This window comes from Euprymna scolopes, chromosome 7 (genome assembly GCF_053919585.1).
Source record: "Euprymna scolopes isolate OS-2025 chromosome 7, ASM5391958v1, whole genome shotgun sequence".
In the NCBI taxonomy this organism is placed as follows: domain Eukaryota; kingdom Metazoa; phylum Mollusca; class Cephalopoda; order Sepiida; family Sepiolidae; genus Euprymna; species Euprymna scolopes.
The window spans coordinates 105,351,686-105,376,388 of record NC_136488.1 but is presented as its reverse complement, the minus strand read 5'-3'; the positions used below and the strand labels follow the sequence as shown (position 1 = coordinate 105,376,388).

General features: G+C 35.4%; 1 protein-coding gene and 1 long non-coding RNA gene across 2 annotated transcripts in view; one reads left to right on the top strand and one right to left on the bottom strand.

The window, feature by feature from the left end:
* The window catches only part of LOC145279876 (solute carrier family 35 member E1 homolog), an 84,272-nt gene extending 80,486 nt beyond the window's left edge, over window positions 1-3,786 (bottom strand). The window contains exon 1 of the mRNA XM_080131335.1: window positions 3,290-3,786. Within this exon, the coding sequence (XP_079987461.1) occupies window positions 3,290-3,617 (328 nt within the window). The 5' untranslated portion in view covers window positions 3,618-3,786. The remainder of the gene's footprint in view (window positions 1-3,289) is intronic.
* LOC145279877 (uncharacterized) lies at window positions 389-20,903 on the top strand. The gene is made up of 2 exons (XR_013868479.1): window positions 389-939; window positions 20,408-20,903. It is a non-coding gene; the product is annotated as an uncharacterized LOC145279877 (long non-coding RNA).
* The last annotated feature ends 3,800 nt before the right edge of the window (window positions 20,904-24,703 follow it).

Here is a 24,703-nt window from a genome sequence, read left to right as displayed (position 1 = left end):
TGCGGCCATCTTGTTTTTATAAAATAAATCGAAACGGAAAATGACCTCCCTTTTGAACTCTCTTGTGTCTTACGTAAGCAAATACAATCGTTTTCTTCAAATTCTATAAAATGAATTATTTTCTCTTATCGATTTTTATAATTTTTTGGAGATAATCATCTTAAAAATAAGAGGAATACATAGATACCATTGTTTTCATGTGAAATTCAGTATTACGATTTCCCAAATTTTGTTCTGATAGTATAGAAGCGTCAAGAAGTCTACTTCTCTGCGAAGCAGTGTAAGAAATTCTGCAGAAATAAGTAGGCTCCTCATTGGTCGATTTGACCACCTACGATTTTGTTTGAACCTATCAGATTGATTGTTCTTACTAACTGCTGAGGGTATTCTGGCGCTAAATTTATCTTTACAGCCAGACAGTTCTTCACACAGACAACAGGTTGAATGGACGTACGAAAACTCACTCGAGTCTTGTAGCCTCAAAATCCCTTTGTCTCATTGAGATGCATTAATGCCCTATGGTGGGGCGAAATGTTATCATTTGCAAACAACAATGCCCTTATGTTGGGCGAAACACTGTTGTGCTCTGTGAACTGATTGACTTTTATCATTATTTATAATGTCTCTCAGAGACGAAATTAAGGTCTAGATTTTGACCTGTCCTTTGTCCTCCTTTTGGACAGTTATGCATAGGGAACTCCATGAAGTCTACCAGACTCGTAGCATCCATCTTGGAAAGGATCACTTAACTCATCGACCTGTTGCAGCTATTCTTCAAACAGCAAAGAGTATTGTATTCTGGTTATGCAAAGATAAACCATGAACTACTACCCTTTTTGGGTGTTACCAGCCCTGCTGCTCAGCAGATAGCTAAAGATGACACATCTTTTGCAATTTGGATCTTTTTTACTTTAATACAATTTACGTTGAAATTTAAAGGTGAGCCTGTTGTGATTTCTGATTGTTTTCGTTCATTCTACCAAAGGCAAACCGAGGTGGGAGAATATTTTACAATAGACAGTGCATGCACGTGCGTAAAACATGGCCGCCATAGAATTACAGTGCTTAATACAGGTCTTTATATCTCAATAACTACTTGTCTCTGCTAGATGAAAGTGTAGTATCTGTTCTTCAGATGCTGCAGTGCTGCACTTCAATTTCTTGTTCTGTCAATGGAGGAGAAATCCTTTACGACTGAGACAATTTTTATTTTTTGTTTCTTTCTCCAAGTTAAAAAACGGCCCTGGTGTTTAACTGTCCCGTTGGGAGGCAAAGTAAATAAGAACTATTTGTCTCTGCAAAATTTAAATGAGATCTTCGTATTCAGTAGAGTTGGAAACCTGGAAAAGTCAAAATTTTAAAGAAAATTTTGGAGGTGGACCTAATGTAAAAAAAATATGGCACTTCTGCATATCAGTGACATAAATACCAACATATTTATCTGCAAAAAATTATATTCATAAAAGTAAATAAACGTATATTCTTATTCATTAAAGTCAATACTGAAAAGAAACAAACAATAATTACGACCTCCCTCAGTTCTTGCTAATTACAATGAGTGAATCTGCTGCATTACCCAGTTAAGCATAACCCTATATAATAGCGATCACGCACATTAACTTACTCTAGCATGGCCTTCTATTTACGTAGGCCACGCTAGAGTAGCTGAAATATGCCTGAGTGCCTATATTATTATGATAATAATTTGCGCAATGCACGAACTTGTATATTCGTATTAGTTTTACGTAACAATTTAATAAAGAAAAAAAAAATAAAGAAATTTGTGTTTTCAACCTGAGCTGTTCTTCAGATGCTGCACTTCAATTTCTTGTTCTCTGTCAGTGGAGGAGAAATCCTTCACGACTGAGACAATTTTTATTTTTGTTCCTTTTCTCCACGTTAAAAAACGACCCTGGTGTCTAACTCTGTCCCGTAGGGAGGCATTGTAAATAGGAACAAAGGGTAAAAAATATAAACAAATATTGATGCTAATGCACTTATTGATCCGCGCTATTTATAAAATAGCATTTTCAAGTTTAATTAAAGTTTTATGATATCAGTTTATATTAAATTGTATGGTTAAAGTATAGAATAGGTACAAAACACCCTCCCCATGTTAAGAATGGTTTTCTAAATAATAATGTTATTATTTCAGCACGGATCAATAAGTGCGTTAGTACCCAAATATTGATGATAATAATAAGGTGCTAATGCAATGCACTTACTGATCCGCGCTATTTTTTTAAATCGTATTTCCAAGTTTAATTAAAGTTTCATGATATGTTTTTTATTCATTTGTAAGGTTAAAGTACAGAATAGGTACAAAACACCCTCCCCTCCCACATGTTAAGAATGGCTTTTTAAATAATAACCTTATTATTTCAGCACTGCATAACTGAGTACCAAAAATAACTTTTTAAAAAAATCAGTATTTCTGCAGAATTTAAACCGAACATTTTTCTTTTTTTTTTTTTTTTTTGTCTTAATTCTAACCTAAACTAACTCTAAGATAACTTAATCCTAACACAAGTTTTAGGTTTCTTTCGATGAAAGTTGATTTGGCTCTGTTCAAATTCTGTAGAAGCACCAAGGATCCTATTTAAGTGAAATTAAAATTTGTAGAAATTAAGACTAAATTTCAAAGATAAAATGAATTTTTTTTTTTTTTTTTTATTATAAGAGAAAAAATATTCTATGAAAAAAAAAGCAACAGGAAGACAGTGTATGTTTATTTATGAATTTTGTTAAAAAATAAATAAATCGTTAAAAATTATTTTTTGGAGGAGAGAAAAATCTGAAAGTTGTGTTTCTAATATATATATATATATATATATATATATATATATATATATATATATATATATATATATATATATATATATATTAGAAAAACGCAACTTTTCTCTTGGAAAATATTGAAAAACGAAAAAGTAATTTTTTAGTGTAAAAATTGATTGTGCGCATACGAAAAACGAGTATTTTTCATTTCGTTTTCTGAAACACAAATAAACAAACGTACTTGACTTTTCCACTTTAAATCTCCATTTAAATTACTTTCTCAATTTAATTAACGGCTTCACAAGTATTTTCAAATTACGAAGTTTCACTAAATGTCCTTTTCAAATAAATTAAAATGACTTATTTGTTTACTATATTACGGCACTTCGAAACTTGAAAGTCATTTTGAAGCTTTTAAAACTGCCGATTAAGAAAGTAATTTCTGGATTTGAATTAAAGTTTACGCTAAAGAGATTTGTTATAAATAAATGCAAACTTTGTAAAAACAAACCTGTGTGTGCGTAAGAGACGGACACTTTCCATATACTAATGTGTGATGACACGGATGCTAAGAATTTACCCAGGGCAAGCGGTATTATGACGGAGAGGTAATAAGCTCTTGGAATATTCGCAGTTCGTATTGTGGATGACTGGCATCGTAACATCGGTGCCAGATATAAAGAAATGGATAGAAGTTGGACCATCGTGACAGTCATCGGATACGGAAAGTCCGTGAGAAGGAGTTTGCCAACAATATTGCCGCTGGCGCTGGAAGCATACCACATGATACATAATCCAACGATTTTAACAGCGTCGAAAAATGTATTTTCATCCGGCATTGGTGATATACGGGTGTGATCAATAAGATGAGAACGTGTCCATTTTTTTTTATTATTATTATTTTATTTTACGTGGATCCACAACAGCCGTTGTCAACTGTCAACCAGCTTTACGATGTAGACACGTTCTAGAAGGGATTGTCAAAAAAAATAAAAAATAATATGTTGCGAGTTGTCTCCCGTTAGTGAATCTTTTCCGCTTTCAAAGAATTCCACGTTTTATTTTTGTTTTGTTGTTATCTGTTTCCATAGAAAAATTACTTTCAATGTTGTTATTGTTCCTATTTACTTGCCTCTCCACGAGGACAGAGTTAGACACAAGGTCAGTTTTTAATTTGAGGAAAATCCAGCTCCTCAAAAAGGAGCACTCCGGATAGGAATAAAAATTAAAATTGTCTCAGTCATGAAGGATTTCTTCTTCACTGACCGTGAACAGAAAAGGTGAAGTGTAGCATCAGAACAAATACTGTGAGGTTTTTATTATTTTCTGCAAATGTAAAATTAAAAATGTTAACAATAAAGTTAATTAGGCACAAGGCCAACTCAAAAAATGTCACTGTACCTTTATACTTGTCTAAGGTGTTTTTCCCTAGTTAAAGTTCTCACTCACAACAATCCCTCTAAGGGCTGTTCTTCTTACTGTTCCCAGATCATCATCTTTTTTCTCATATACCAGAAAAGACTGATCGTTTTTTATTAGCAAACAAATTCAACAGGAATAGGGAAAAATTTCATCAGAGGGGGAGTGGGGAAAAACAATCTAAAAAAAAGTTGTTAGTAGAGCCCTCCCCACCCTCGCTAAATGGCAGAACACCCACTGTTTTACGGCTAGATGAAGGCCAAAAACAAGCAGGCCGATCCAGGGTTTGAAAGTTTGGGACAAAATAAAAGATGACAGAGTTAGTGGAGAGGGGTGCACTCCAAGTTTGGGCAAAAAGAGCCGGGGGGGGGGCGAAAAAAGAATAGGTGGGGGCGGGCAACTTGGAGTTCTCTATTGGTAAAGGAGAGCGGGACCATTCACTTGGTTAGCTAAGGGAAACAAAGCTTACCTTACTGGAACTGAGGTCCGGTAAGACTAAAAGCCGAACGCACTATGCCGAGACAGGGAACACATACTCTAACTTGTCTCCTCTTTGTACGTACAAGCCCACTGCATTAATCCATCGTCTTTTGAAAGCCGCAGGAGATAATCTTTTGTTATCAGTCCTGATCTTGACCTTCAATTGGTGTTTGAAGAATGCGATCAGATCCTTATCTGCCGAAGATTCAATCCCATGCTTCTCATTCAGTTTTTACATCCACACAATCATTCTGGCTACGAATTTATTTCTCCCTGTTTCACAGTGACCTGGCATTGTGCACGACCAGGGACACATTCAGTGGGCGAGGATGCTCGGGATCGATGCTAGCCGACACCTCGTTGACATACGTTCACTACCGACGGAGTTCACTGCAATCAAAGAAACCTTGCTCCGGTGATTTTCTACTCAGGTCCCGTAGCGGGGGCACTCAAGCAAACTCACTAGTTTGGCACAGTGTTGTATAGTGTTGAGGAGCAACACGTTTCAGGACAGTCACCAAGTCAGGGAAAATTTGGAGTTGTTCATTATTCCTGTGCCTGGCACCCCAGCTCCACCGGGAGCGTTTTGGTAATCAGAACATTTTCACATCGAAGCTAGGTTTTCACCACATGAAACCGATATGGTTGCCATGGTCTATAACCAAACGGCTTCCCTACATGCCGATATGAGATATGGCTTTGCTCAACTCTAGGATGTGCAGTATTCCAGGCATTATTTCCGCCTTTGAGAGGAGGAGTTAATTGTCAGTATCTTGGGATGCCCTTACTAGGAAATGCCAAAGATTTGTTCTCGGCTATTTTTGCACCCAGTCAAAGTGCCACGGGAGGAGCTTCCCATACCCTGTTAAAAAGAAGGATACTCACAAACCTTGTCCTTTTCAATCGGTGGGCAGAGCCTCTACTATGATGCATTGTTTCTGCTTATACTTTTGCTTTTTCTCTAGACTGTAACAATTTCATTAACGTTTATTCGTGAACCATTCTTTTGAATGAACATTTTTTTATTTTTATTGTTTTTAAAAACCCTTGATTGGAACTTTTGATGGCAGCATCATTGATGGGAAAATTCGACAGTGTGTTTATATTTATTTACCTCCTTTGCAAGAGGGTAAGACAAAAGGTCAGGGGGGGGATAGAAAAACTAGTGCACTAATAGAGGTTTGATCTTATGATAGGCTACAAAACCAATTCCTATATAATATCTTGTAGCAAAAAAGGTCAACAAATGAAAGCAAAACAAAAAAAACACAGCCCTTCTATAAACAACAAGCGATATTTATTTATATTTATTTATTTAAGTGACATACACCGTTGGGTGTAGATTGTCAAACCTTAAACAGTAAAAAAAGTAATAAAAAATTTAATTGACTGCTAAAAGTCTTCTTGGAGCAATATATCTTTGAGTGAAGATGTGGTAGATTACAAATCGATGTGTGAGACAAACAATGTAATAAGCAACCCTTTTTTTTCTTCTTTGTTTGTTCAGCTTAATCTTTCATCTTCTTTTCTTTCATCATCAGATTTTTAAATCAAGATGCGATTCTGAAAGAATGCAAAAAGACAAGTGGCTTTAATTGCTACCCTTTTTCCTTTTGGTTGACATTCACTCTCTTCATCACTTCAAAAGCAAGCCGACTTTTACCAGAACGCATAAACTGAAACTATTTTTCAACCAATAAAAATTATTTCAAACTCCAAGAGTAACAATCTTATGTGAAATTTAACAACATGTTTCTAGCATCCAGGTCATTCAGTGGAGATAGATTTAATGATAACAGGCGTTTTGTTTAAGGTAGTGTCATTGAATGACTAATTATATTTTACATGAATTGAAAATACAAAAATTAAAATACGAATAGGATCATGTTTAAACTTTATTACTACAAGCTATCTTTGTGTTGAAAAAAAAAATGATGAAATGGAGTCCAGTCAATCTAACATTGAATAGATTGAAAAAGCTAAGCTTGTGTGTCAAATTTCATATCTTCAAATTCTCTGATTTGACGAGAGAACAAGCACAAAAACTTGTTTTATTTAAACAACTTTTTAATTAGTTACATTTTGTTTGTTATCTCATTGCGAGTGATATAATCAATCTTCTTCAAATGCATCATTTTAAACTTTAGAATGTCAAGTTCTGGACCAATACAGAATTTCATACTGAACTCTGTATTCATTGCATAGAGGCAGATTGTTCTTGTTTTGTCAATCTTGACTAGGGAGAAGTATTAAACCATCAATCTCCAGAAGACTGATTTTTAATCAATGTCTTGAACTGCTACATGATAGGTGTGAAATTTTGAAAACTTTAAACCTAATCTTGTGTAGATATGTAATATTAGTACTTATCATTATATATTAGTTTGTGGCGTGGTCCCTGGTCTTGGTAGAAGCTATTTTGATGATTGCATCTTTGGGGATAGCTAAGAACCACCAAGGCCAGGTACCATGCCACAAACTGGTGACCAAACATGATCTGTTTTTTGTTGATCTTATAGGAGTTTCTAAATTCTTACTGGCTTACTACTTTTACATAGTTCTGCTACTTTCTGGAGTGCGAAACGATTTTCATTGGTTGGGAAATGTTTAGAGTTCACACGTTTCTGTGAAAACTTCCTTGCTTTGGGGAATGAATATTCCTTACAGAGTTCAAAAAATACAAACATTCGTCAGATTGAAATATCTAGAACAAATAATTTCTGTTTTTAGTAAGGCATTTCTTGCTCTTTAATTCAAGGAGATAAAACAAAAATATGCTGAATTTCAATGGGGCATTAAAAGACTTGTCCTTTCTCTTAAGGAAATCTTCCAGAACTTTTAGCACCTGTAATTGTTTTCAGACAGAAACCTGAAAGTACAACCATTTTAACCCATTATAAATTATTTTATGCATATTGTTATAACTTCAACATATCAACATGATTAATTTATAACTTTTTCTTTCAGATTATTAAATCACTATTCATATTTTTCGGCAATATGTGGATTCGATAATGACGTTCATAACTCAACAGAAACGGATTTATCTTCCATTATGATAATACTTGTCCTCACAGAGCACCACTGACCAAAGATTTCCTGAGAGAATTTGGTTGGAAAATCTTGATATATCCTGCATATTCTCCTGACCTAGTTCCCTCGGACTCTCGCTTATTTCAAGGATTACAAAACCATTTAAATGATCTAAGGTCAACATCATGAGTAGAGATTGAACAGAAGTTAGATTCATATGTCACATACAAACCTAAAGAATTTTAAAAACAAGGCATTTATAAGCTTGTTGACAGAAAGTTATAGATGTTAAAGTTAGAGGCCTTCTTCTATATATTTGGTTATTTCCCTTCTCTCCAGTGGATATTCAATATGGAGTCAGTAACACGTGTTCATCCAACGTTGTGGGATGTACTAAGTGAACTAAAATTGGTAGTAGAATCTAGTTTTTTTTTTTTCATGTAACAGATATATCTGTTCAACTTACGTTGAAACACAATTGAAAGAAAGATGGCGTCATTTACGAAACAGCCACCTATTTTGCAGAGTGAAGAAATGTACATCGAATGGAAACAAGACATAATTATACGGTCTATCTTTATGGATTTACCTAAGGAAAAACAGGGTCCAGCAGTATTTTTGACATTGCCACAAAACATACAAGAATGCATTTGACACTTAGACATCACAGATATCAGCCGAACTGATAGATTAAAAATAATTACAAACAAGTTGGACGAGATATATTTAAGGGATGAAAACACGATGGCATACATGTCATTCAAGGAATTTTACTCTTACAAAAGAGCTGCTAGAATAAAAAATAAATGACTTTTTTGTGCGTTATGAAGTCTTGTACCAGAAATTATGTAAATAAGGAATTTCTCTGCCGGAAGGAGTTCAAGCATTTTTTGTTTTAAATGCAATGAATGTATCGGAAGAAAATGAAAAATTAGCGAGGACAACGTGTGGAAGTTTAACTTTACGCAGTAATGAAGGATACTTTTAAAAAATAATTTTGATATTTCTTCATTGGAATGCAAAACAGTTCCTGCTATCAAGGAAGAAATTGAAAATGTAGATTTCAATCGGAACGGAAGTAAAAAGGAACAAAAATTCTAGAGGAAACAAAACAAATCCAACAGACAGACAAGGTAGGACAATGCATTGTTTCAAATGTGGTTCTATTAGGCATTTTGCCAGAGACTGTACTGGTTTTAGTCCTAGAAATATTAACATGGTTATGGATTCAAATCATGTATAGCTCTTAATTAATTCCGAGTCCTGTCATTGAATGTTGACAAATGATTCCAATATAAAAAGGTAAAAGAGATACTGGGTAGTGTTAGATTTTGTTGCAGAATTGTTAGTGAAGAACTTTGGTTTGATGTACTTTTTATTAAATGATCTAGATAAGCAGTTAGTAAAGACTTTTAAATCCAACAGGACATTTTGTTTTGGTGATGGAGAGGAGGTAAAAGCGATTAAAGCAGTTAAATTTCTGGTAACTTTAGGATATATGTAAAAGATGTCAGAGCATACATAGAGGCTGACATTGTCAAAAATGATTTACTCTCGTTACTAAATCATAAATCAATGAAAACTGCTGGCATGATACTAGATTTTAAAAGTGACAGCTGTAAGATTTTAGGCAGATATATTAAATTGCAAAAAACGACTTGTGAACATTATAGTCTTCCATTGACAAATATGCTTTTACAGACTGAAAAGTCACCAAACTTTGTGTTACATTGTGAAGCTTTAAAAAAATGCTCTAGAATTGAGAAATAAATGAAGGCTGAGAAACTACATAAACAGTTTGCTCATGCGTCAAAAGAGAAATTGGTATCATTGGTGAGAGGCAGTAGGTCCTTTAAGGATAAGGAGTTTTTGCCTCTTATTAAAGATGTTTGTGGTTTGTGTTCAGTTTGTTTAAGGCTTAGAAGACCCCCTCTTCGTCTGGTGGTGGGATTGGCTCTTGGAAATTGGTTTAATGATACTGTATGTGTGGATTTAAAAGAATTCAGACATAACCAATGCTGGATTTTACACTTAATTGACAGAAAAAAGTTCATGGAAGCTGAATCAAGTGAAAAAATTCGGAGAGCACTGCGATTTAATACAAGACATTATGCAGATGAACAATTTGTGACAGGGAACAGAGTTTATTATAAAAGACAAAACTATAAAGGATGGCATGGCCCTGCCAAAGTTTTGGGTAAAGAGGGTCAATGTGTATTGATCCGATGTGGAGGAGCATTCTACAGGATGTATCCATGTCACTTGATGAAGATGAACAAAGACCTTGGAATGCCTAGGAATAAAGAAAATACAATTCCCTTAAATGAGATGAATGAAGTCTTGGAAGAGGAAGTCGAAGATCAACATGATGAAAATTCTAATAGTAACAGGGAGAAACTGAAAGACAATACTACAAGACCGAATAAAGGGAAAACAATGGAATATAAAATTATTGGAAATAATGAGTAGAAAAAAAAACGAAAGATTATGAATACACAATCAAAATCAACTGGAAATTATGGCCATTTGTGAAATATAGAATCAGGGACAGAAAATGAATGTCCAGTGTGTATCAATCGAGATAAGATTGATGGCGAGAACTTTTTAAAGTAACAGAAATAAATCATGAAGAACATGTTGTTTTCCTCACAACTGAACAAGAACAAGCAAAAGATGTGATTGATGCAAAGGAGAAAGAAATAAAAAACATAAAAACTCATAAAGTGTATGAATGTTTCCCTAGCATAGGTCAAAAATGCATATAAACAAGATGGGTGATAACAGAGAAAGTTAAGGATAACAAAAAGATAATGAAAGCTCATCTTGTAGCATGTGGCTATGAAGAAAATTCACATAACCTAAAAACAGACTCTCCAACATGCAGCCGTGAAGCGATGTGTCTTGTAATGTTAACAGCCTCCATTAAAAATTGACAGGTGGAGACCCTTGATTTCACCTCATCATTTTTGCAAGGCGATATGCTAGAGAGAGAAGTATTTCTCAGACAACTATCTGAGGCATGTTCAGAGTCACAATTGTGGAAGCTAAAAAATGTATTTATGGATTGAATGATGCACCCTCATTCATGGTACAAGACTCAGGAATGAACTAAACTAAAAGTAATGGTAAATGCATATGACAATGCACCGTATTCTTTGGTATGATTTATTTGAGAACTTGATGGGTATTCTGGCAATGCATGTAGATGACTTTATATTTTGTGGAAATGATTATTTAAAAAAATGTGATTTCAGAATTAAAGAAAATATTCAAGGTTGGAATGCATGAACATGGAACCTTCAAATTTCTGGGATTGTGCATTAGACAAATGGAAGATAGGATCATTATAAACCAAAACAATTATGTGTCATTAATTTCTCCAATAGATATAAAGAAAGGAAGATCCTTAAGGAAAAATGATGAGCTGAGTGAAGAGAAGACAGATTTAAAAAGACTAAATGATGTCAAATGATGTGGGCATTTATCTAGTCTTGACCTGATGTATCATTTGATGTGTGTAGGATGAGTAATACCGGAAAATCTCCGAAAGTGAAGTTACTTTTGAAGTCAACAAGTCACTATTAAAGCTAAAATCAAAGACAGGTTCCATATCGTTTCCACAGCTGGGAAATCTTTCAGGTTTGCTATTCGGATGCTATGTATGCCAACTTGGAGGATGGTTTCTCACAGGGTGGATTTATCATTTTTGTTTATGGTAAGATGAAAAGACTGGCTCTATTTGCTGGTCATCAAATAAACTTGATCAAGTAACAAAGAGCCCACTCAGTGAAGCTGCTAATGCAGGTGTATTGATAGCTGTCACGCTGCAAAAAATCTTCAGACTACCCAAATTGCCTTAAGTATTATGCAAACCAGACAATGCATCGTTGGTAGAGACCTTAAAATCATTAAATCTTACAAGTGACAGACGTTTGAGAGTTGATGTGGCCAGAGTAAAGGAAATGTTGGTAAAGGAAGAAATCCAAATTGGAGGGATCAAGGGACAGGGACAGATTGCAAACTGTTTGGCAAAGATGGGAGCCTCTACTAAAATTCTAAAAGACTTGTGTTAATAAGCGATTTTGTTTTTGTTTGTTTGTTTGTTTGTTTTTCTTTTGTTGGAACTTTGACTTACACTTGCCACCAGAAGACACCAGCAATGTTAAAGTTAGAGTTATCGAACTTGGTGGCCGCCTTCTATATATTGGGTTGTTAACTAAGTTCCCACTATCCTTTTTAGTTTTGGAATCGATTGTGTTTTCAGATTTTTTTTATCTTTTTTTCATCTTTTTTTTTTCTTTTTTTTAATCGTTTATCTTTTTCAATAATTCTATTTTGTAATCATTTTATAATCTTGTTTTTCTCGAGTTGATTAAGTTAATAAAGTTTTTGAACACTTTCTTTTTGTTTATTTATTATTTCTACCAACGAGGTATTGAAAATCTTGATGTACATTACAAAGAAACTGCAAACAAGAAGAGAGAATACATTATTGTTGTTAGAATTTATTAGATTTTTTAAATTAAATTTGAAAAATGACACGAACTTGGTTTCCAACCAACATTTTACATTTCCAGTCAGACTTTGTTTTATATAATCAAATGATTATGACCCATGTGGTAAAATAATAATCACTTGAGAGTAGTCTGCCCCTTTCTAGGAAGTCGTCATCTTGTATATGTATCATGTGTTCTTCTAGTCGAATAAAACCTAAATCTCCTAAAGGTATTCTTTATTCTTGTAATTCGCCACAATTTATTCGACTAGAAGTTATTCAAAACTCATTCAAAACTTATTCAAAACAAATTTACCCAAATGGAAAAGGTATTGAAACCAGAACAATTCAGCCAGTACGCTAATTCACCAGTCACCGCTAAAGAGTGGAAATTTTGGTACCGGACATTCAACAATTACTTGGACGTTATTCAAATGCTTGGATTACCGCTGGATAAATTGAATGTCTTGTTAGGCAACATAGACAGGACTGTGTATGATTACATAGAACATTGTAACACATATGAAGAGGCTATACGGACACTGGAGAATGTTTACGTTAAGCCTACAAACGAAATATTTGCATATCATCTCCTGTCTAGTCGGCGCCAGAAACCGGATGAGTCTATCAACCAATTCCTACAAACCCTGCGCGAATCGTCTAAAGACTATAACTACAAACCAGTCACAGCTAAAGTTTATAAAGAAGAGACTATTTGGGATGAATTCATCAATGGTCTGTAGTCCAATCTTATTAGACAGAGGCTATTGGAGAATAGAACACTAGACCTACAGAACTTTTACAGTCAGGCTCGGTCTCTTGATCTTGCTCAAAAGAATGCCTTTGTCCAGCAAGATTCTTTCGCACCTACTATGACTGCTGCTGCTAGAGAAGAGGGGACATCTATGGAAACCACGTTTGCTGCTACAAAATCACGATGCTGGTTTTGTGGCAATCTATGCCACCCACAAAGTAAGTGTCCAGCAAGGCAAGTAACTTGCCATAAATGTTAAAAAATCGGACATTTTTCAAAATTGTGCCATTCAGGCAATTCCAGCATTCATTCAGCTGCAATTGTCGATGCTATTCAGTCAATATCAAATAGTAACGGCCCTGCACTTTCAGCCATCTTTTCTGCTGCTACTGAGTCGGGGTTTAAAGTATCCACTAATTTGTTTCTGAAAGGACATGAACTGAAAGCCTTAATCGACAGTGGAAGTACTGATAGAAGCTTTATAAGCCACAATGTTGCCAAAAGATTTAAGCTGAAGCAACACAGGATCAATTCGCATGACTGCAGGAGCACAGACCACAAAAATTACAGGATATTGTGTTGTGGACTTCAGCCTTCTTGGATGTGAGTACAGGAAATTTAATTTAAATGTAATTAATGATTTGTGTACTGATGTGATCCTTGGTACTGATTTCCAAGAACAACATGAAAGTGTTGTCATCAAATATGGTGGCAGCAAACCAACATTAACATTCTGTTCCCTCACGACTATCAATGTTGAACCTCCAACCCTATTTGCTAACTTATCCCAAAATTGCAAATCTATTGCAACCAAACCGTGTAGATTCTCAAAGCCAGACCAGCAGTTCATTGACTCAGAGACACAACGGTTATTGAAGGAGGGGATTATATTATGGAGGGCACAACCATTGGTCGTGAAAGAGGATGGTAACCATAAAAAAAGAATGGTTATTGACTATTTGCAAACAGTCAATAAATATACACTGCTAGATGCATACCCCATGGCCAACATTGTAAGCACTGTGAACCAACTTGCACAGTATAAATACTTCAGTACAATAGATCTGAAAAGTGCATACCACCAAATCCCCTTACATCCCAATGACAGGCCTTATACTGCTTTCCAGTCTGGGGGTCAACTGTACCAGTTTACTAGGATGCCTTTTGGAGTGACTAATGGGACTGCTTGTTTCCAAAGGAAAATGGATGAATTCATTGGAAAACATTATTTACAGGAAACTTATGCATATGTTGACAATTTGATCATCTGTGGCACTACCTTGGAAAACACAAGATCAATCTTCAGCATTTTCATAGGGCTGCCAGACTGGATAACTGGACCTACAATGAGGAGAAGTGGAAATTCTCTATCCAAACAATTGATCAGTTGGGATACCGGATATCTGAGGGAACCATCAAGCCTGACCCAGAACGTCTACACATACTTGTAGAATTACCAGCACCCCAAAATACAAAGTCGTTGGAATGTGTGGTTGGAATGTTTACATATTATGCAAAATTGATAAGTAGGTTTTTGGACAAAATTAAAAATCTGAAATCCACAAAAATCTTTCCATTATAAGGCGAGGCTTTAACATCCTTCCAGACACTGAAAACTGACCATAATAAATACCAGCCGAACTGTAATTAGCGATGATCTAATGTTTGCCGTGGAAACCGATGCATCCCACAAATCTATATCCACCGTACTTAGTAAGAACAATCGACCAGTTGCCTTTCACTCAAAATCTTTACAAGGCAGTGAATTAAACTATGCATCAGTAGAGAAAGGCTCTTGCAATAGTTGATGCTGTCGAGAAATGGAGACACTTCTTAATTGGTAGGCACTTCATTCTAAAAACAGACCAAAAATCTGTCCGATTCATGTTTGATACACAAAATCATGGCAAAATAAAAAATGAAAAGATACTGCACTGGAGAATCAATCTTGCATCTTTTAGTTTTGACATCCAGTACCAAGAGGGAAAAGAGAATGTGGCAGCAGACATTCTCACGTGAACAAGTTGTGCTATACTTATGGACAACAAACTGTTAGCATTACACAAATCCTTATGTCACCCAGGTGTAACCAGAATGACACACTTTATTCAAAGTAGAAACTTGCCATACTTAGTTGAAGAAATCCACGCAGTGACAGCTAATTGCCAAACATGCAACATTATCAAACCGAATTTCCACAAAGCAACTCAGCCATTTGATCGCCTAAGCATTGACTTTAAGGGACCACTACCTTCTTCATCTCGGAACAGATATTTACTAACCCTTGGAGATGAATTTTCCAGGTTTACCTTTGCTTATACCTGCTCAAACATGGAAGCCAAAACTGTCAACAGCTGCCTATCCAATCTATTCTCTATCTTTGGCATGCCGGCATACATACACAGCGACAGAGGATCTTCATTCTTTTCCCAAGAAACAAGAACTTTACTACACAATCATGGAGTTGTCACAAGTAGAACAACTCCATATAATCCGGAAGGCAATGGCCAAGTGGAAAGGTACAATGGCATTATCTGGCAGTCAATCCTTCTAGCTTTAAAAACTAAAGGTCTACCAGAGTCACGCTGGGAAGAAGTCCTGGCTGAAGCTTTGCATGCTAGTCATTCATTGCTGTGTACATCAACCAACGCTACACCACATGAACGACTATTCAAATTTAACAGACACTCAACCACTGAGATCACCTTACCTGTTTGGCTAAGTCACCCTGTGAAAGTACTGATGAAACGGTACCCCAGGAACAACAAACATGAACCACTGATCAATGAGGTCGAACTGATAGAAGCAAATCCACAATATGCCCATATTAGAAAATCAGATGGTAGTGAGGTAACTGTTTTACTTAAGCATCTAGCCCCCAAGGGCAGAGGCCATAATAAATCACAACAAGAGAATATTCCCAGGGATGTACCTACATTAACCCAGCCTGGAAGTCTACCCCCTAGAGACAATGATCAGGAAATGCACATTACTGTGGATTTGCCAACACCAGCTCAGCCAGGAAGTTAGTCCTCTAAGGAGAATCATGAACCACCCCTAAAAGAACTGTGAACGACTGTGAAAAAACACAAAACTAGCCCACAAATCCTGTGTCGTTCCACTCACGTCATAAACCCCTCTAATCGGTTAGACTTGTAAAGACACCAATTCATTTGTTTAGTAATTTTAATGACATTGCATTGCACCTTACTTCTTTTTGATTGTGGTAAAATAATAATCACTTGAGAGTAGTCTGCCCCTTTCTAGGAAATTGTCTCCCTTTATTTGATATACCGAGTCGCCATCTTGTATATGTATTGTGTGTTCTTCTAGTCGAATAAAACCTAAATCTCCTAAAGGTATTCTTTATTCTTGTAATTCGCCACAACCTACAAAGTCTATCCATTCACTCCAAGTTTGAGTTGGTCTTTTATCATTTCCTTTCTGACAAGACAAGGCGGGGAGTCAAAACACAAAGCCTTTGACTTTGATTCCTTTATTTTGGCATCTCTGACTCCTTTTTATCTAATTAAAATCTACAAATCGTATAAAGCCTATACATAGTCGGTTTATTATCGGTAAAACTGGTTTACACCAAAAATCAATAAACAGGAGCCATTATAAAATGCACATTTAACTAGTGCCGGTATTGATATAATTCCAGCGAGTTTGACACGGATTCCAATGACTTTTTAATTGCTTGTTACTGTAACTATACGATTCTGACTACTACTCCACAGTCCTGTATCTAAATGGTGATCAGACTTAAGACTGCTTAACTTTTATGAACTGACAAAAACCTGTGTTCAACGTGGTACAAATTTCATCAAAAGTAATAATTATTGTTATGTAAATTAAAAAAATGTTTTATTCTGACTACTGTTCTCATCTTGGATGTTATTCTCAATTCTTCAGGTGCTTCTTATCAAAATTTATGTTGAACTCAGAAATCGCTTTGGAATTTCAAACTGAACTGTTTAATTGATCCCGAATAGAGTGTTCTTGTTTCATCGACCAGGACCAGGTGAAAGTCTTAAGTGATTTTTATTTTATTTTCAATTAGTATCGCCTATACTGAGGATTGAACTTTGAAGGAAACTGAAGTTTAAAACTGATTAATACTTAGTACTTTATCCATGTGAGATTAGTATGATTTTTTGAGCCTTAAACCTTTTCTTGTCTTCTGGGATATGTAGGATTATTGACAATAATAAAGATAGGTATGCTTATATATTTGTATGTACACGATCTACTTCTAAACTAATTGACTGATCATTATAAATTTAGGAACACAACTATTGGTCGTAAGGGGTTCAAATGTGAGATAAATTTAGTATAATTTTCATTTTATGTGAAGGGGATAAAGCAGGTATGAAAGCTCTTCACGGAAATCCAGATGCTTTCAGTTTTGGTGAAATTTTAATATAACATGGATTAGATATCAAATAATAAATGTTTTCTAATTTTCTATTTTTTTTGCAGTGTTATAAAGAGCTTTCAAGGGCATAATATTGACATAGCTTTCCATTTGAAATTGTTTTCTGTATCGGAATATAACACTTATCATTAGTTAGTTTTTCAGGTGATGAATATGAGTACATCCGGATCTTTCCTCCTTGCAAGATTGTGATTGGCTAGTTAAGCCATAAGTACTGACTGGTGGAGCCACCGGAGGAGAGATGTTGAAAGGTCCACAAGTCTCATGCTAAAAATACCTGCAGCAACTTACCAGATTATTAGTTGAACCAAAGTAAAACTGATCGACTATTTTAAACGATATATATACCTTTTATGGGACATATCAGTGACAACTTAGGATTTGAAAGGAACTCACAAGTTTAGAAAAAATAAGTCTAATGACGATCTAATTAAAACGATCTCACAAGTTGAAAAAAAACTAAAAACTAATGGAGAATGTTAAAAAGACTTATCGCTACTTACAGAAAATGAGTAAACTTTTTTGTCTCTTCAGTTTTTTAACTTAACAAGGAATGTATATAAAATATTTTTCATTCAATTTTTATATAAAAATATTTTTCATTCAATTTTTATATAAAAAATATTTTTCATTCGATTTTTATATAAAAATATTTTTCATTCAATTTTTATATAAAAAATATTTTTCATTCAGTTTTTATATAAAAATATTTTTCATTCAATTTTTATATAAAAAATATTTTTCATTCAATTTTTATATAAAAATATTTTTCATTCAATTTTTATATAAAAATATGTTTCATTCAATTTTTATATAAAAAATATTTTTCATTCAATTTTTATATAAAAAATATTTTTCATTCAGTTTTTATATAAAATATTTTTCATTCAATTTTTATATAAAAAATATTTTTCATTCAATTTTTATATAAAAAATATTTTTCATTCAGTTTTTATATAAAAAATGAACTTACCTCTTCCTGTGGTTTGTACTTAGAAAAGTTATTATGTACATAAATAGGAGAAAAAATTTTTTCATGGATACATTAAAAAAATGAAACAGGTTTTGAAATTAACTAAAGTGCTACAAGCCACTTTAAAAAAGCAATTCCAACATAAATAACAACAACAATTGGAATAACAAAAACAATTCCAACAACAACAACAACAATAATTGGAACAACAAAGCAATTCTAACAACAGGAGATGTTTGAAAAGTTATTCAAACAACAGGCAAAAGAAAATAAATCGCTTTTGGAAGACATATTATCTAAGACCACAAAATCACCAGATTCGAGAATTTTTCAATTGAAGGAATTTCAAATTCACTCTTGGAATTTAAATGCAACCTGGATCTTGGTTCAAGGTTTCCAACTTATTTTTATAGGTTTGAAATAATATTTATGAAAAGATGCAAGCAATAGTCTTGATAACGAAAACAATCACACTATTGTTACAAAAAGTTGGGAACAGAAAAAAAATACTAACTACGCGAATTTAATCCTTTCAAAAAACAAAAAAAAAAAACGAGGATTATATCATTTAGTGAAACAATAGAAATTTTGTCAAAACTTTTTGATAAAAAAGATAGTTTGCTTCATACACGATACAAATGTTTATATATCGTAAAATAGGAGGATGATGGTTTTGTCATATATACAGGTATGATTGATTAACACACAGTTTGAGGCATTTAAATTATTAGGCGACATGTTTAAATATCTAATTTTTATCCAAGGTCTAATGACACTGAAGGATGAAGAAATGAGATCAAGAATTCTTAGTATTATGGAACAGGACCCAAAAGTTATGCTGTAAAAAGTAACAGACGAATGCAAGCATCTAATAAATATTAAAAAGATAATAATCATATTAAAAAGATAATAATCATATTGAAAAGATAATAATCATATTAAAAAGATAATAATCATATTGAAAAGATAATAATCATATTAAAAAGATAATAATCATATTGAAAAGATAATAATCATATTAAAAAGATAACAATCATATTGAAAAGATAATAATCATATTAAAAAGATAATAATCATATTGAAAAGATAATAATCATATTAAAAAGATAATAATCATATTGAAAAGAAAAGCATATCGCAGATACAAACTGTAAGGCAAAATCTGAATCCTAATAAAGAAAAAATCTTATATGCAATGCATGTGGTGGAAAGCATGTTTCTTTAAGGATAAAATATGCTTTAATTATGAGCATGCAGGCCATAAAGTTCTCATTTGATGGTGAAGCAGAGACAAATAAAAACTAATGTGCCGATATTGGCAAGTTAAAAAAAAGGGGTTGATATGCGATAGAGACAAATGTCGAAATTTACACCGTGGAAAAGAAAGGAAAGAAAAGGAAGAAAGAGAAATGGAAAGGAAAGAGAAAATAGAAACTCATAGAAATCATACCCCCACATGATTCATAGCGAAATGTCTTGTTTCTTCCTCAAAGTGGCCTTGTTGATCATAAAAAGAAGGAGAGAAATATTGTCACTTGAGGAATGGAATTTGGCAACGATTTGTGAAAGTTTATTCTTTGGTAGTAAAATCACTTTCAAGGATTGGTGATGGAATAATGGCTCTTGTTTAGGCAAGGTGGTCCTGTCATAAGAGCCGTGTCCAAACCAGGAACATTAGATCCTTGACTGATGTCATCAAACCAAGGATAAACAATAGCGGACTGTTATTCAGACACAAATTATTGGCATAATGAGTTATGGGCACTGTTAACGTTACTAGGCAAATTCTTAAGCAAATCAAGTAGGTGAATTGTTTTCAAGAAAGTTGAAAGGACCACACACACACACACACACACACACACACACACACACACACACACACACACACACACTGCAGTGATGGTTAATTAAAATAGTTGCTGATAAAAAATTAAATGAAGAATTGTGATTATGAGGGCTGGTCTGAATGGTGAGAAAACCTCTGCATGAATCAGAATGCATGACTTTAATCAATGTTCTGCTTCTTTCTCGTTCCAGTATCCACTGACGTCCAGCTACCTGTTTCCAGTGCTCACTGGTATTTGGCTACCCTTTCCAGTGCTCACTGACGTCCAGCTACCCGTTTCAATGTCCACTGAAGTCCAGCTATCAGTTTTCAGTGCCCACTAACAAGGTATCAGTTTTCAGTGTCTGTAACGGGACATCTCACACGCATCACGTTGTAACGAGAACGATGTCCCGGGCATGCGTCGTCTAGTGGTGGACCCCTCCAGCGTGACCAGACTCGTACTGGTCCCTGGAAAACATACCTCCGCTGCTCAAGGCACGTTAAACGTGCATGACCCCAAGTCCGTGTGGTAACATTGTCCTCTTCGGCCGTCACTCTGGTTTTATGTCTGCGTCTTCGTCGTCTGGCGTCAGGGCATACCTGAAATAAACTGCATCTTCACTTATGCCGGCAATCGAAAAACAAAGAAAAAACTCTGAGGTCATTTTCGTTTAAACCAAATAAAATAATTATTTGCAATCATTCTACATTTGTTTAAAGTCGTGTTTTCATTATCCGTGCTTCGTGATGCAGGTTGTATATTTGAGATATCAGGTTAATTCTCTAGCTAAGAACAAGTTCTTTTCAAGTTCGTCCTTATTGAGATTTCTGCCCCTGCCTCTCACCCCAGGCGGGGCGAGAGCCGATGTGTACGCTTCGCTCGCTGACCAAAGACTGCCAAAACCCTTCTAACTCTCCTTTTTCCGAGTAGACAATCGTTGTTTATATCAAAAGCATCTTCCTTGCTTTTCTCCATTATCTTCTATTCCCCCCTCTTTCTTCTCTTGTGAATTTCTTTTTCTATCCCTCTATTTTCTTATTTCTCTATTGTTTTGTGAACATATCTGTCAAACTAGCTTGGTGGTCTCTGAGTTAAAGCACCATGGGTCCCCGACTCCGAGTAGACATTTTGGAACCCAATTCTCAAGACTGTCCGAATCAATTACGTTAGTTAAAACTCATTCTCGCCAGATCCAACTATAAAAATAATCTCCTTTTTTTTCCGCCATTAAAACAGATATGTCTCCCGAGGATCTCATAAACGCTTGTCTTAATCTTTGACACAGTATCAGCACGCCCCCCCCCCCCCCGGCTATAAGCATTCTTATCTTCACCTAGCTGAACGGGACACCCGGCATCGTCCGGTGTCCCGTCACATCTGCCCTCCCCTTACACCTGTCAATTAGCCATAATTGGCATATACGCGACCTGCATCAGAAGCCGGATCCGAAACTAGTAATTCTACAGTCTAGGTCAATTAACAACAACTAACAAAAATTGTCCATTCGGCATGCAAAAATGTTCCTGTATCAATGGTCCGGTTGGTATGCAAAAATGTTCCGCTCTAATGGTTCTGCTTGTCCCGGTGTATGAGATTGTATACATGCATATATTTTTTTTTCGATTGTTAAACTCTCATTTTTTTTTTCTCTACTAGTCCTTTTAAGGTGACTAACCCATGTACATGCAAAACAGTTTCTCTTTTCTTTTCATTTTTTTTTTTTCAATATTCGGTCCTTCTCTATGCCTTAATCTATGTGCATGCAACTGAGGAAAGCTAACCATGCTCAGTTCACTATCAAAAGAGGGCTCATATACCCTTTAACTACTTGTTCATTTTCTCTTTCTCATAATTCATAAAACAATCAGAAAAATATTTGCACTTTTTATATTTGTTTTTTTCTTCTATTCTTTTTTTTTCTTTTTTTTTTTTTTAATAATGGCTTAGGGATTGACTGTGCTGCAACCTTGGGTTTTGTCGATAGTTGCAGCCCATGCACCCTATCCAGGTTTTGGTGGAGGGCACTCATTGGTATCCCTGCCCCGCCCAGGCGCGCTGCCGTCAGTGGTTTACGGTCACCTGATTTCTCCCTACACTTAACACTGGGGAGGTCTCTTCATCATTGACCCCCTCACATCCTTATCCAGCTATCTGCAAATTAAAAAACACTCCCCAGATTTTTTTTTCTCACACCTCATTGAACAAATCCTATCCACATATCCATTTTTCTTTTTTCTTCTTTTTTCTTTTTTTTTCTGACACTCCCCTTCCTTTCCCAATCTAGTCCGTCCTCAACTAAACTGTTTCTTTTTTTTTCTTTTTCCCAGAATTTCCCAAATACAATACAATACAGAATTCCCAATACAATTAATTCTTTCTCCTACGAGATCAACAAAAGTTTCCAGGCACACCAACCAGATACACACACACGTACATTTCTAGTGCATCGATCCAACCGACAGCAACAAAATCTTTCATCTCAATTTCTTCCCCATGGTCCCAAATATAAAACAACATAGGTGTGCCAGCTGGGGAGGGTGCATATCGTTTCTCCTAAGTACCCCGGTGCAAGGAGACTAAGTTTCCTCCACAGCTAATACGTTTTCCAAACCATACTTACACAACGTTGCACTTTCCTGTACAGCTTTCATTAAACTCTACGATACCCAAGCTTTTTTTTTTTTTTTTTTACCTTCACTTGTCCCATAGGCATTCTCTCACTCGGAACAAGGTACAGCATCTGCCCTAACGCCACACCCAACATGCACTATTCTCATCCAGTGAAGGAGAGATCCTCCCCGACCGAGGCAATCCTGCCCTTCAGTCCCATAATTTGTCCCAGCAGCGCCATTTTGGTCAGAGACCAAGTGCAACAACTGTTTCAACGCTACACTAACAGTATTCAATCCCCGTCCCGTGAAGGAGAAATCCTTCTCGACTGAGCATTTCTAAATTTCTCTTTTCCAAAACAGCACAATATCAGCACCGTTAGTTTCTTTAAGATATTCTACTCGACAGTTTCAATGATTTAACACTACCATCAATTAGATTATTACTTCTCTCACTCTCACTGGTAACAACAAACGTTTCTAGGCATCCTGTGCTCACCCAGCCGTCAGCGAACAATAACTCCATGCCCCCTTTGTGAAGCATTTTCTTTTCCGCCAGGCTCCTGGTCGGCTGGTATACTGCTTCGAATACCAGGGAGGGTACTCAGCCTCGCCCTCCAACGAGGCAGAAAAAAAAAAAAATTGACGGAGTAATTACCTTCTCCTAGTATAACACACCTGACAATCACAGGTCCTTTTTCGTGTCCCATCACTGGACTTACGCCGTCTTATGCGACCAGTATATTTTCCAATAATCTCACAATATGTTTCCTCGTGTTACCATACCTGACAATCACAGGTCCCCTTTTTTTTCATCACTGGACTTACGCCGTCCCACGCGACCAGCACACTTTCCAACAACCTCACACTATGTTTTCTCGTGCCACATCCTTTGATAATTTTGCAAACCGTGCACTGGGTTTACGTCTTCCAACCACCCGTTCCCTTCGGTACTAAGATGTCTTAAAGCCCATTTTTTTTCGTAAGAGCAATGGAGTTCGCCGCGGAGCGACCAATAGAAACCCTTAAACACAGGACATCCCTCAATCATTAAGCTGTTTTTTTTTCTTCTTCTTAACTACAATAATAATTATCATTATTATTATTTTATTTTTATTTATTTATTTTTATTTTTTTTAATGACTAATTTAAGATTTGAATACCTGACTAGGGCAAGAATAGATTTTCAAAAATAAACGATTCAGGATATACATCAATCAATAAAAATAGGGTGCTACAATTCTGTTTTATTCTGTTCGCCTCTCTCCCTTCATCTGGCGCGTGTCTCATAATTTATGACTTCCTCTGTTTGCTTGTCTATCTTGTTTTTTTTTTTTGTTTGTTTTTTTCTACCCGTTTGATATGTTTCTAATTAGCGTCTCTTCTTTTTTTATTTTCCCCCTTTTTTTGTTTCTTATCTTCCTTTCTTTTCCTTGGCCTCTACGCGTGCCTAACCGTGGCTATTCTCATCTTTATGATCAGGGGTTGTCTGGTTTTTATTGCTACCCGTTTGATATGCCTCTAAATGGCGTCTCTTCTTTTTTTTTTTTTTCTTTCTTTCTTCCTCCCTTTTATTTCTTTATTTATTTATCTATCTAGGTAACCACACCTATACACCCGTACACGCGCATACACACGCACACGCCTGCACATACCTACATACTTGGATCAAATCTACTCCTATACGGCAGTTTAAACACTTAAAACTAAATTTCAATAATGGAATTAATTGTCAACAAATTAAATTTTTTTTTCTTTCTCTTTCTTTTCTCTAGTTTTAATAAAATTCTCCCACCCACCGTCTATTTAACGGTCTTAGAATGGCATCGGTACTGCCCGACTGCCGGTTTCTCTCTCTCTCTCTCTCTCTCTCTCTCTCTCTCTCTCTCTCTCTC